Raw genomic sequence first — 14,511 nt, forward strand, 5'->3', positions numbered from 1 at the left:
TCCAGGGGACGCAATCGAATTTAATTTATGTACTCGAAGAGTTAATTCCCCTGACAGGAGAAGGTCGGGAAGTTTTCCACAGGCGAAGAAACAACAACAACACTTGCTACGTGAGTTCCGTGTTGACAAGTTGCGTTTGACTCAAATAGTGCTTAGTAACCTTGATGAGGGCATTTTAAATTTGTGACTACACTGCATCACGTCAGTGAATCATTCAATGAGAAACAACGGAAAGAATTTTGTGCATGCACATTTACAAGCCCCTTTCATGAAAACAGTAAGTTGAATAAGAGTGTCCGTCAGTTGACGTACAAAGATTATGTTTCGGCTTTGTAAGTTTTATGCAAATCGGGTAAGGGAAATATCACTTACGGCAGTCTCTTTTTTCCTATCAATCAGAATGAGCTACATCACAAGATGACAGAAATGCTTAGGTTAGTAAGAGAGCTTGTGCAAATGTGCAATTTCGTCACTGTGCATTGCCTATACCATTTCTCTGCTATTTCGATTTCAATGTTATGTAGCGAATTTTAGGGTTCAACTTTGAAATTTGTTGTTGAATAGGTGAAGGTTGTTTTGAATCTGACACTGTCAGGCCCTCAAGGTGCACTGTACTGGATACAACCAGTTCAGTCCATCTTCTCTCTATTATGACAGAGACGGTCGGAATGACAGTTGACTTACTTCAGGCTTTATTTCCATGAGCAAATAGGAACGGCAGCAGATGTGCTCATTTGTTTTCATTGCTTTTTGTATAATATTTGGTATGACAATTTTTTTAGGGTTAAGGTATGTTATGTCAATTTGTCGTCTGCTAGTGGACACAAAAACAATATTCCCCAGATAGCATTCATAGTTGGCCCAGCAGTGGTGCAACATTTCCCAGTTTGGGCCAACGTCTGCCTACAGTGGGTTAACTATGAATGCTATCTTGGTCCCTATTATCATGACTGAAAAATGACTGAACCAATTGTGGTTTGTTCTATGGATTTTTTTTTTAATTTATGGTCACATGAACTTTTCACTTGACTCCTCTGCAAGTCAAATTTGTTTCAAAGCAATGTGTATAGATATATGTATGGCATCAAGAACCATTTTATGAAACCCTTAATGCAAATTAATTCATACTGGTTTTTAGTCCCAAAATGACAGTTCACTGTGCATCAAACAGTATTTCTTTGAGCAGATGGGAAGCAAATGAGGTGATTTCAGTCCATGGAAATTTCAAAATGTTTCAATAAATTTCTGTCAATCAAAACTTTTGAACAGGACTCGTGCATCATGATGTTCTGAATATAAATGGAACATGATCACTCAGTTACATTCACTGCCTTTGTGTGATCTGTGGTCTTACATTCACATATATATTATTTGTGTAATGAATGTATATCATAGTAATAGCCTCAAACCAATACAATAAATAGTATTATGCATTTTGTATGATAGCTTTATACAAAATTGATGTTTCCAGAATTTGAAATAATGTTCATCATCATGTTTAGAATTTTGCTTGCATGAACTAGCCATGTGACTTCTCCACATATCAGATCTATGTTTATATAAGCAATGTACATATCTGGTGTATTCATAGATATTTGGTTACACCATTTGTACAAGGGTCTGCAGAGGCATTTATCAAATATAGGGTACTAACGTTATGACGTTAAATACACAGTCACTCACTCTCAAATGTAGGGCAAATGTTTTTCCCCCCAAATGGAGCATCACATTATTATACTGTTATAGTGTATGCAACAACTGGTGACTTCATTTGTTCACAAAAGGGAGTACTAGTGGTGTACAAGTTCTAAGCTACTGGCACACTAATTCATTGATATTTTTTAGACACTTTAATGTTTTTGAGTGTCACACGTGATACAGGTTTTGAAAATAACAGTTTCTCCTTCAGCTTTTCATGGGTTAAAAAAGTTTTTTGAAAACCACTTGCCTCAGGGCAATTGACTCTAAGAAAGTAACTTGTCCTGACTAATTTTTCACTTGCCCTCATTTTTATGATATGATCATGATGATGAAATTATGAAAGGATAAATCAGCACAGTATTTGATGTTAATGTTTACTAGACTATTTGTCAAAAAGCAGGTAAACAGCCAAGAAAGCTAACCCTACTTTATTATCACTGCAAAATTTAATAGGAATATTTTAAGCAGATATGAAATGAAAACATAAGCGGAAATTATCAAGTAGCCCACAGACAAGTAAGATACCATTATTTGATTGCCGACCCGTGAAGGCCCCGGGGTAGAATAGGCCTTCAGCAACCCATGCTTGCCATAAAAGGTGACTATGCTTGTCGTAAGAGGCGACTAACGGGATCGGGTGGTCAGACTAGCTGACTTGGTTGACACATGTCATCGGTTCCCCATTGCGCAGATCGATGCTCATGTTGTTGATCACTGGATTGTCTGGTCCAGACTCGATTATTTACAGACTGTCGCCATATAGCTGGAATATTGCTAAGTGCGACGTAAAACTAAACTCACTCACTCACTCATTTGATTGCCCCAAAACTGACTTGTCCCAGGCCAGGGATTTTTTAACCCCTGCATTTCTAAAGTTATTGTTGTAAAATCCTATATGCAGTACGTATACAGTATGCAAAATACCGAACATAATAACACACATAACATGACATGATGTTAAAATTATGACCCCATCTATCTTGCCTGTAAACCACGCACACAAAATTCTGATATGACTTCAAACGATGACAGTGACACCATTATTTCATTACAATTTAGTGAGCTTCAAAACCTTGCAGCTACATGTTTGCTGATTGGTTTTTCTTTTTGCAATGTTAGTGTAGTTGCTTGGCACCACAAGCTTAGCATGATTAGGGGCCTTGACTCCTGGTTTTCACCGATCATGACAATAGTGATGGTCTCATTAATTGAAATAATCAAAGATTAGTTGAAATGACTAAACATTCAAGCAATCGATCATGTTTTCTCATAATTGAACACAAACAAGTTTGGAACACTTATTGAAAGAACTAATGAACCAATCATCAATTATGAGATTTCAACCAATTCCCAACACTATATGCCAGTAAGTTTGTCAGCCATGTACCCATGCTTGAGGGTTACACCATGGTAACCTATGAGAAATCACCATGGGTTTTCCTCCTACACTATGCTGAAAGTTGACACATGTATCAGTACCCAAATGGGCAGATTGATGCTCATTCTGTTGATCACTGGGCATTGGGCATTGGGGGAGCCAGTGGTTAAAGCACCTGCTTGCCACACAAAAGACCATGATTTGATTCCTTACTTGGTACAATGTGTGAAGTCAATATCTGAAGTACCCTTGCCATGATATTTCTAAAAGTGGTATAAATTCAAACCCACTCACTCACTCACTATTGCTAAAAACAATGTAGAACTATACTCACTCACTCATCACTGACCCGTGAAGGTCCCGGGGTAGAATAGGCTTTCTGCAACCCATGCTTGCCATAAAAGGCGACTATGCTTGTCGCAAGAGATGACCAATGGGATCGGGTGGTCAGACTCGCTGACTTGATTGACACATGTCATCGGTTCCCAATTGCGCAGATCGATGCTCATATTGTTGGTCACTGGATTGTCTGGTCCAGACTCGATTATTTACAGACCGCCGCCATATATTTGGAATAGTGCTGAGTGCGGCGTAAAACTAAACTAACTCACTCACTCATGTAACTGGCACACTCACTCACTCACTCATGTAACTGGCACACTCACTCACTCACTCACTCATGTAACTGGAACACTCACTCACTCACTCATGTAACTGGCACACTCACTCACTCACTCATGTAACTGGAACACTCACTCACTCACTCACTCACGTAACTGGAACACACTCTCCCATTCACATACATACTTAAAATCATGGACACGGACATGCTCCTGGGCCAGTAATACAAATTCCTTTTCCAATCTTAATTTTAGAGAAACTTAATGGACTAGCAGGTGCGTTCAAGACGAACCTTCTTCTGGAAGAAATATGGATGAAACAGACAATGTTAAACAGCCAGAATCGAAGAACATCACTGGTCTTGTAAAAGACTTTGACAGATCAGTCTTAAAGAAGACACAGACCAAGGTGATGACTGTTGAAGGTGTACAGATCATAGAAGAGCGTGATGCCAGAGGAAAGTTCGTGGTGCATGAGGTGCGACAGCCCAATGGCCTTCTGGGATATGTAGCAGACGTGCGCCAGGATCTCCAGGTTGGAGAGGTGATGCCAGGCCTCATTGTTGGTATGTAGAGTTTCAGCTCACCTTAATCATGTTAACTGGATTCCTATTGAAGTTGGTGCTCTGTTACTTGCATTGGTGCAACCCAATATTACAAGGTGCAACCTAGTTCGTAGTCTAACTTGCAAGTCAATATTTGAGTGAATATACTTTTGAATGAAACATTTAAATAATTGCATCTACTCATTGCAATAAAAACAACTGTGACATTGCTGGAATATTGCTATATTGTAGAACTCACTCACTCATCACTGACCCGTGAAGGTCCCGAGGTAGAATAGGCCTTCTGCAACCCATGCTTGCCATAGAAGGTGACTATGCTTGTCGTAAGAGGCGACTAACGGGATCGGGTGGTCAGACTAGCTGACTTGGTTGACACATGTCATCGGTTCCCCATTGCGCAGATCGATGCTCATGTTGTTGGTCACTGGATTGTCTGGTCCAGACTCGATTATTTACAGACCGCCGGAATAGTGGAGAGTGCGGCATAAAACTAAACTCTCACTCACTCACTCACTCACTCACTCACTCACTCACTCACTCACTCATCACTCTTCTACCCTTTCCTTTCAGGATCACAAGACGTGGCTCATAACCTTGATCTGTTGAAGCAGTATAAAGTTTCCCACATTCTTAACTGTGCCACACTGGTTGAAAACCTGTACCCCTATAAATACAAATATAAAAACATCGAGCTGTATGACATCCCCGAGACCCCGATAATGCGCCACTTCAACGAAGCAATCGACTTTATTGACGAAGGTCGTAAAGCCAGTTGTGTTTTGGTGCACTGCAACGCAGGCGTTTCCCGATCGGCTACCTTTGTCATCGCCTACCTAATGAATAAACAAGGGATAACTTTTAAAGAGGCCTTCAACTTTCTGAGATCCAAGAGGCCAGCCACTTGCCCAAACCCAGGTTTTGTGTCTCAGCTCAAGATGTATGAGGATATTTTGAAACAAAAGAAAGAATGCAAGAAAAGCGGAAAAAGTCGTGCCCATACATCGTAGTCTTATGGGCCCTGATGTTTGTTTATTTGGCATGAATCTTGTGACTATATGAGATTTAAACATTATGCACAGAAAACTTCAGAGCATGAAGATTCAAGGTTATGTCTTATTCGGGAGTTTCTTCTATTCTTTATGGCACAACCAGTGCTTTTTGTGACTGTAGTTCTACTCCTCATTGGGACCCTAGGAATAAAATTTGATGGGATCCTTTTTTTATTGGAATTTTCATAATAATCTGATGGCTGCTTTCAAAGACTAAACATAGGATTTTTTGTGTCTTTAATGCCAGAGTTAATGAACCTTTACCTGAGGAAACTGAATCCAGGATTGTACAAATTTGTGTGTCTAGCTATATCTGCTTACCCGTATGGGCTTACCTATATCTGCATACCTGTATGGGCTTATCTATATCTGCATAATCTATATACCTGTACATCTTTATGTCTATGTCCATACCTGTAACTACATATCAGTATTTGTTTATCTGTATCTGCTTATCTGTCCATGATTGCCTGAAATAAGTGCTTAAGTATACCTGCTAACATCTACTTGCATACCTATGCATGCTTTGACGTACAAGTTTACATCTGTATGCTCTTACCTGTTCGTGCTTGTTATGCATGTTTACCTATATACGTGCTTACCACTATGTACTTGTAGTACTTACCTGTAGTGTAGCCAAAGATACAATCCCTGTAAGTACTTACCTGTATGCCTACCTTTATGTGCTTACCTGTGCGTACATACCTTTGTACAGACTTACTAAACACCTGTCCAAAGGTCACCTGTATGTTAGCCTTTGTTTGTTGCTCGACATCAGGAGTATGTATTCCTTACTTTTTCAATATAGGAGTGCAGGAAAAACTTAAAAGTACATTTAGAGTACTGAATGGGATTTAATGGAATGTGACTACAACCAGACAACGTTTTATCATTCTGCTGTATTTTCTAAATAATTTCCTTCAGTATTGTGAACATTTTTTATCATTATATGTGCATATTTCCGCTGATACGGTCTTATGTTGAGCCCTGTTCTTATTTGCACCTGTATGTCTTCGTCCATGTGTTTGACTGTGAAGAAATGTGTCTGTGCACCTGTGCACCTGTGCACCTGTGCACCTGTGTACCTGTTAAAATTAAGGAGTACAGAATAGATTCAATTTCCTCGGGTTGAGGTAGCATGTGATGCCTTTGACATCACACACCTTACAGCATTAGAAATGAACCGGGTATCAAATGTGCAGTTTTGCAAGGACATTTGATGTGTTATTTTTTGTTGCCAAAACAAGATGTTTTTGTCTGTGATGTCTACATGGATTTAGACATATTGGAAGGAAATGATCTGTGAGAAGTTTGAAATTATCCGTTGTAGTTCTTAATTGCCAGTAATGTCATTTGGGTTTTCAACTCACAGAATACAGACTTTTTTGTCAGTTTACTTTGATCAATAATATCATGGTGGCCGGGTATATGTACACAGTGATAGATCACTGGACTCACAGACCATCCTGTTTTATCAAGGGTATAATACCTGCCTTCTTCGTAAAAACCTGTACCCATCCAATACCATACTTTCAGTTTGAATCCTTTTGAATTGCCAAGATGCAGTTCATGAATAAGTGTAAGTCTACACTAAGCTGGATGATGGTTCAGTGCAAGTAGTGGTGTTCCAGTAATCAAAAATCAGTCGAAAGAAGGATTAGAAATAATTATTGATTGTGAAAGAACATATTTTTGAAGAATCAGAAGTTTCTTGTTTTGGTATAACACACTTGAATGAAGTAAGGTAACCATTAAATTTGATGAATATTCTTTAACAACCATGCGCTCTACAGCGTAAAACTATGCGCATTGTAAAATTTTAATCGCTTTTATTGTTTATTACAATTCTAGTGTCTTTCTTGCTTGCTTGTGTGCATTTCACTGAAGAGCCAGGTTCAGTTCCCCTGCATGTGTGAAGTCCATTTCTGGTGTTATTGCTGGAATATTGCTAAAAGCGGTGTTAAAATATACTGTTTCAAAGAAGCACTGCATGAATGAGTTCTTTGTACCCAGCAGTGGATTGTTACATGTGTGTATAGTTTAGTTTTCAATATTGGTTTATTGTGAGTTGTTGAATATGCTTGATCTCTATTTGAGCCAGTTAGCCATGACGTGTCATCTGATTGTACTTGACTATACATGTATTGTGCTTTATATAATTCCATTTGCATCTTTGATTATTCTGTTTTCACGTTGTATGTTGGTTCAGATTGTTTAAACAGTGAGCTTCTTTTGATACCTAGATTGTCAGATTACGGCTGAACATTTAGCAAGTGGCTTGAGTGACTTCTGCATGGCAAAACGCATCAGAGTCAGTATAAAATTCTTTTTCACGCAGGTGTATATACTGAACAGCAAATGAAATGCAATTTTCCAAAAAATGAAAGCCCCTAAAAGTAAGTGTTCATGCTTATGTCTTCTATTCATATACTTGACAAAAAGTCACAGAGTTGTGTTTCAGTATGTTTGATAATGGTACTTTATATATTTATCTACGTGGAACATAGAGTCATATCACATCATATGAGTCACTTCACAAATTTTAAGGCCTAAATGCAATTTATAGAGCGAGAAAAAGCTGTCTTATATGTATTCAATATTCATTGCGCTTTTAAAGAATGAAATACAAATTTGCAGGTCAAACCATTACCGATGTAAGGTCATGAAAAGATACCAAAAGATATGTGACTGTTTCTTGTTTTTATGTTAGAATTATACAGTTTACAGTAACTGACCATTTCCAAAAGATCTAATTGTTGTGACAATCATGTTATTAGACTAGTGGTGAGTTAACAGCCATAAATTATCATAAGTCAGTATTTTTTCTAATTGGTAGTGGCATTTTCGCAGTTGACATTGTGACTCTACCAAACAAGGTAAACTGTAAGCTACAGTGGGCTTGACTCAAAAGCAAACCATGGCATTGCAATCTAATTAAAGAACTGATACACATATAACACTGAATGAAATGCTGACCATAATCAAAACATCAGACCAAATTTGTGAGGTTTCTGCAGACTTTTGTCATACAAAAATATGAGTTTAACAAACTATCATTGAAAGACACATTTCACTGTGGAATGCAAAGAAAGGAACAGTCAGCACATGCTTCTCTAACACCTGTAACAAGCTTGCTTGTAAGGAACTGAAATATGTAACTGGGTAACATATTGTCACCCCAGCCACTTGCTATATAGTTTAGTCAAAATGTGCATAACGAGCTGCTTCTAAAACATACTAGTATTAGGCTAGCATATATATATATATATATATATACTTCATTTATTTGTGCCACATATTGTATTTAAGAATTTCCGCTCTCTCTCTCTCTCTCTCTCTCTCTCTCTCTCTCTCTCTCTCTCTCTATATATATATATATATATATATATATATATATATACTTCATTTATTTGTGCCACATATTGTATTTAAGAAATTCCGCTAGTCAGTGATTATGTTATTACTAATATATATGTTATAGTATTATCATAGTATTATATAACATTTGATTCTGTAACTCTACAATATTTATTGTATACTGGATTGGGGTGGCCTTGATAACACAAGTACAACATGCCAGTGGTGATTGTGTCAATATGAATACTTAATCTCCTATCTCAATGTCGATTTGGAAAGATTTGGAGAGATGACAACATGAATACTTTCGTACTTGTATCTCCCATCTTTTATCTCCATACTGTCAAACTGGAAAAATGTTAACATGAATACTTTAATACTTGTATCTCCTTATCTCCTCAATATTATATTGAATAATTGACAGCATGAATACTTTAATACTTGTGTCTCCTATCTCCATAATGTCATACCGGAAAGATGACAATGTGAATGATTCATAATATCATATCGGAGAGATGACGGCATGAACACTTTAATGCTTGTATTTCCTATCTCGATAATGTCATACCTGAAAGATGACAACATGAATGATTCATAACATCACACCGGAGGGATGACAGCATTAATACTAAATTTAGACTTTTATTTCCATAATGTCATGCCAGAGATATGACAACATGAAAACTTTAGTACTTGTATCTCCTATGTCCATAGTGTCATACCGGAGAGATGACAACATGACTACTTTAATACTTGTATCTCTTATGTCCATGTCATACCGGAGAGATGACATCATCATTACTTTAGTACTTGCTTATCCTATCTCCATAATGTCATGCCAGAGAAATGTCAGCACGACTACATCAATACTTGTTTCTCCTATCTCCTTAATGTCATACCGGAGAGATGACAGCATGACACAGTCATGGTGCTATTGTTTTGTAGAATGTTGTGATAGAATGTAAAGCAAAATGATGCAAGGGTCAAGGCTGTTCCTGCCTCCTCCAGACATGGTGGGGTAACAAAAACCACATTTTGTGTCAAAGACGAGTGAAAGGAAAAAAACAAATGTTGAAACTTTTGATAGAATTGATTCTGAGGTTTACAACGACATTCATGTTTTATTGTTATATATAGAACAGTATTAAGCTGGTTATCAACCAAGCAAACATGAACCACTACCGCCTTTATTTTATTTGGTTCGCAGATATTTTGTGAAACATTCTGAAGGTACTTGGGGAAAAATTACTGACAGTTTAGATTTTTGTGATCGTTGCTCTTCAAAAATGTATTTGAATAGGTTTCACTGTGGTGAGTGTCAGATGAAGGTTGTCTTTTAAGTCATGTATTTTACTGTGTCCACATTTTGTTTACTGTGTAAACACATCCTTTAAACAAATATACATATTGAACAGCATATGAAATGCAAGTTTTGAAAAAGAAATCTCATGAAAGTAAGCGTTTATGTTTGTCCTCTATTTACAAACAAAAGCCAGAGTTGCATTTCTTTTGCTGTTCAGTATATTAACATCCCACCTTTAATGAAGGTCGTGAAATATTATCAGAAAATGAACGATTTCTTTTCAATACTGTGATTGTTTTATTGTGATACACTTTATTATTTTCCAAGTTAGACGTTGTTTAGTCAAGACACTTTGCTCACTCATGTAAATAGAATCTACCAAAGTTTCTTAGTCACATGCTCCTGTTTTGCTCCAATCAGCTGTTTTCACTTTAAATACAGGGAGGTAAAGCAACGCTACAACAACCCTTGATGTTATCACCTGGCAATAATAATTATTTCAGATCATATTTGTCATTTACTGATACCTAATTTTGAATAGGTTTTAACTAAATAGAATCAAGAGTCATTTGGAATTGTCATGATGCAAGTCTTAGTGGATGATGATGATGATGATGATGACGGTGGTGATGATGATGATGATGATGATGATGATGATGACGACGATGATGATGGTGGTGGTGATGATGATGACGATGATGACGATGATGATGACGATGATGATGCTTTTGTACATTAGAGGGTTTCCCTTTTTTCACCTAAATGTTAAGTTTTCTTTGACCTCTCAAGAATGAGACTTACTTAAGTGTCAGATTTTATTTAAGGCCATTTTGAAGGCCATTGTGAATACTTATCTAGAATTTTGCAACTCATTGGCATCATAGGAATATCCATCTTTCACAACCATGGCATTCTTCCTGCCATCTGCCTTGCATGTAACAAGTACTGGGTTGGTTGAAGGTGATCAGATCTAAAAGAGAAAATGCCTTAACTATGGATGAAGGTCTAATGAATATGTAATTGTGACCTTGTACTCAATATTGATGACACTATTAAGGAGTAAGCAGAATTTTCATCATTGCTTCAGTGGTAAAATTATAACTGAAACTCTTACCATTGTTGACATAAATTCCTGCAAACACCACCTGCGGAATTATATGATACTGAAAATGAGATCACATGTGTATATGACCTTAAAGCGAGATCACATAGTGAGACCAAAGGTTGTAGCAAAGAGGCAACAGTATCATGTGAAGGTATTAATTGTAGTTGTACATTAAACAAACATGTTATTATGTTTCCCTTATTTTTAGGAATACCAATATGGGAGATGTAGGATGTTATAAGTGTTTGCTGTAGAAGGAGCGCACTGAACACAACAATGCAGCTACTCGTAGTCACATATCCAACATTGTATTTTTGTCCACTTATTCGACTCTTCTTTAATATTATATTTGCATATTAGTTTCAGTTTGTTAAAAAATATACATAATTAGAACATGTAGTTCTGTATCTGGCTTCAGATTAACATTTAAAGTGCTGGGTGTTTACTTTTTTGACACCATACTGTAAGCTTTATTGCCGATGTGTATAAACTGAAAATATATTTTCAAATTTTTATCTCATTTTCTAATCATCCATTTTAGCCCTTGTCATTTGAATTCATAAATTTAAAAATTAATGTGTAGACTTACCTCATAATTGTACCTTAAGAGAATCAACTGTTGCCATGCCAAGTATTTTTTGTTCTAGTAAAGGATTGAATGTAAAACATGTAAATATGTTGATTTGCTAGTTCTTTGAGAAAAAACAACAAAGCATGTTCTACGTAGATCTGTTTAGTGTATAGTTGTTTATATTCAGAATGGTATTTAATCCAATAAACGCATACTGATTTTATTACTTCCATATCTTTACTCCAGTTTCGAAATTTACAATATTTATTAAAGCATTTTACACATTGCTCAAATGTTTTGAAATATCCAAATTTTGATAATTTGATATTTATTCAAGTGTACATAATATTGTTATGTAAATACACCCTGACTTTGGAAAAGTGTACATATTTATGTAGTGTATTATATTACATACATGTTCCTAGTTTTAGATTGAATTTACAATAGTGAATCAGTGCATATTGTACAAACACCAATCTAGAATTTAGTTATTAATGGTGCATGGATGAAAACTGAATTATGAAGTTTAAGCATTCTTTATGTCAAAGTTGGTTGATTGTATGGAAGTATATACTTTGGTCATGGTGGTAGTATATCAAATTTCATGCAGATATGTGAACAGTGTTGGCCATTAATTTTTTGTATACAATAAATTGTTATGATTGTCAAAAAATGATAGGAATTTCTACCAATGTTCAGATAGAGGTGGGGTAGCCTTGAGGTTAATGTGTTCAGTTATTGCACCAAAGGTCTGGGTTCCATACCCCAAGGAGAACACCAAGGGATGCCACAGTACATCAGTGCATCAATACTTTTTCTAAGACAATACAATCACCGATACATGCAGTACTGTATCAGTTTTTATTTATGTATCGGTGTAAAGACATTTATGTAACATTCACATTTTGCACTTTTATCATGGTTTTGAAGTTATGAGAGTTATAAATGATTATTTTTCATGCTCCAAGTTGGGAAATTAGAAGTTTTTAATCTCAGAGAATACAAAATATTGATCTTTCATGGTTAATTATAAAAAATGAAATATTATTGTTCAAAATGTAGCATAATCCATAAGCAATAATGTCACGAAAATAGGTATTGTGATACATATTGAATCGTGACATGGATATCATGATACGTATTGATTCATGAAGCTTATGTATCGTGACATCCCTAGGCACAATATGTCAAGCCCATTTTCACTGTTCCTGGCAAAAGAAACCTAGAAAAGTGTACATTAAACCCTAAGGCAGAATAAGGAGTATTACAACTGTATATGTAGAAATATATTTTTATGCCATGTTTTTGGTGAATGAATGTTTGATTGCTGGATGTTTAGATTAGCAAGTATTTGGAATTTACAACTGTTGATTCTTCTGTGTACAATACATTACTGGGACTATATTCCTATGATCAGTTTACCGCGTGTAATTGAAACAAGTGTCATTTAGAACCAGATATGTGAGGTGTAAAGTAGGTCATGCTTACAAAATACTGTACCCTTGCAAGACACACAGATGTAGAATATGGACATTGCAAGGTCTTCAAAAGTTATGATCAGGGTTGTAGATCAAAACCCTTATAGATCAAGGTGCATTCATGTTTTCAGCTCTTTGTATTGGTCCTGATATATGCTGGTTCTATAAGATGGCACACTGCAGTTTGACAAATGGCATCTAGAGGGGGGGTTTGTGTGATGAGATATGTGGATTGTGATCACACGATGTGTTGTTCGTGATCTTGAGATCAAGAGTTGTAGTTTGTGATCATAAGGTTGGTGTTATTTGTGAACCTAAGGTGTAGATCTGTGGTTTGTTGTCATCAGATATGAAGTTTGAGATCAGATGATATGTTTTTCGTGATCTTGAGGTCAAGAGTTGTAGTTTATGTGATCTTCAGATGTGTCGTTTGTGATCATAAGATAGGTGTTATTTGTGATCTTGAGGTGTAGATCTGTGGTTTGTTATTATCAGATATGTTGTTTGTGATCAAACAATGTGTTGTTCATGATCTTCTGGTCTAGAGGTTTAGTTTGTCTGATCATCAGAAATGTTGTTTGTGATCATAATATTGGTGATATTTATGACCTTGATCTGTGCACGTGTTGTTTATGATCATAAGATTAGTGTTACTGGTGATCTTGAGGTGTAGAACTGTGGTTTGTGGCCATCTGATATGGCGTTTGTGATCATAAGGCGTGTTGTTAGTGATCATGAGGGGCATAAGAGAAGCCATGTCTAGTGTCACTGTCATGACACTGCTGGAATATTGCTTCATAATGATATAAAACCTGACTCGCCCACTCGTGATCTTAAGGTATAGACCATATGATTCAGAGGTGTGGTTTACGACAAGATGGACTTAGATGATTAGGTGTGGTCTGTGATCACAAGAAAAGCTAAACTTAAGATGACAGGTGTGGTTTCTGATCAAAAGACAAGCTAGACTTAAGAGGATAAGGTGTGATTTTTGATCACATGAAGAGCTGGACTTAAGATAAGGTATGTTTTTAGATCACAAGACAAACAAGACTTAAGATAAGGTGTGGTTCTGACAGTGATGTAGTTTTCAAATGAGCAGATGTGCAACATAACCAACTGGTATAGTAGTGCCAATAGATTCAGATCTTGACATAACTGAATGCTTGGAAAATTCTTTCCAATGAACCTTTGATCATGCATGGAAATATTCTAGTGTATGCCACGACCATGCAGGTAACCTGATCTCATGCAGTCACTTCCAGACACTTGTAATGTAACACACTTGATATGTCACATAGATGAGAAGTTAAAACATGCTGCTACATAGAATAAAAGTTTTTTGCATGCAGATGGTGTTGTTGTTTTTCCAGTGAGTACAAC

General features: G+C 36.5%; 1 protein-coding gene across 2 annotated transcripts; it reads left to right on the forward strand.

The window, feature by feature from the left end:
• Positions 1-36: 36 nt before the first annotated feature.
• On the forward strand, positions 37-8,349 carry LOC137255793 (dual specificity protein phosphatase 19-like). 2 transcript variants are annotated; one of them, XM_067793329.1, is made up of 3 exons: positions 37-110; positions 3,955-4,265; positions 4,836-8,349. In XM_067793329.1, the coding sequence occupies exons 2-3, from the start codon at positions 4,010-4,012 to the stop codon at positions 5,270-5,272; spliced, it is 693 nt and encodes a 230-aa protein (XP_067649430.1). In that variant the 5' UTR covers positions 37-110; positions 3,955-4,009; the 3' UTR covers positions 5,273-8,349. The 2 variants fall into 2 exon arrangements, with proteins under 2 accessions (XP_067649430.1, XP_067649431.1); XM_067793330.1 differs by having other exon boundaries at positions 67-277.
• Positions 8,350-14,511: the final 6,162 nt, after the last annotated feature.

This window comes from Haliotis asinina, chromosome 11, assembly GCF_037392515.1.
Source record: "Haliotis asinina isolate JCU_RB_2024 chromosome 11, JCU_Hal_asi_v2, whole genome shotgun sequence".
NCBI classification, from domain to species: domain Eukaryota; kingdom Metazoa; phylum Mollusca; class Gastropoda; order Lepetellida; family Haliotidae; genus Haliotis; species Haliotis asinina.

Bases quoted from the DNA above. Each gene is read 5' to 3' on its own strand.
- LOC137255793 (XM_067793329.1), top strand. From the start codon at position 4,010: ATGGATGAAACAGACAATGTTAAACAGCCAGAATCGAAGAACATCACT. The intron at 4,266-4,835 runs GTATGTAGAGTT...CTTTCCTTTCAG, and splicing joins GATGCCAGGCCTCATTGTTG to GATCACAAGACGTGGCTCAT.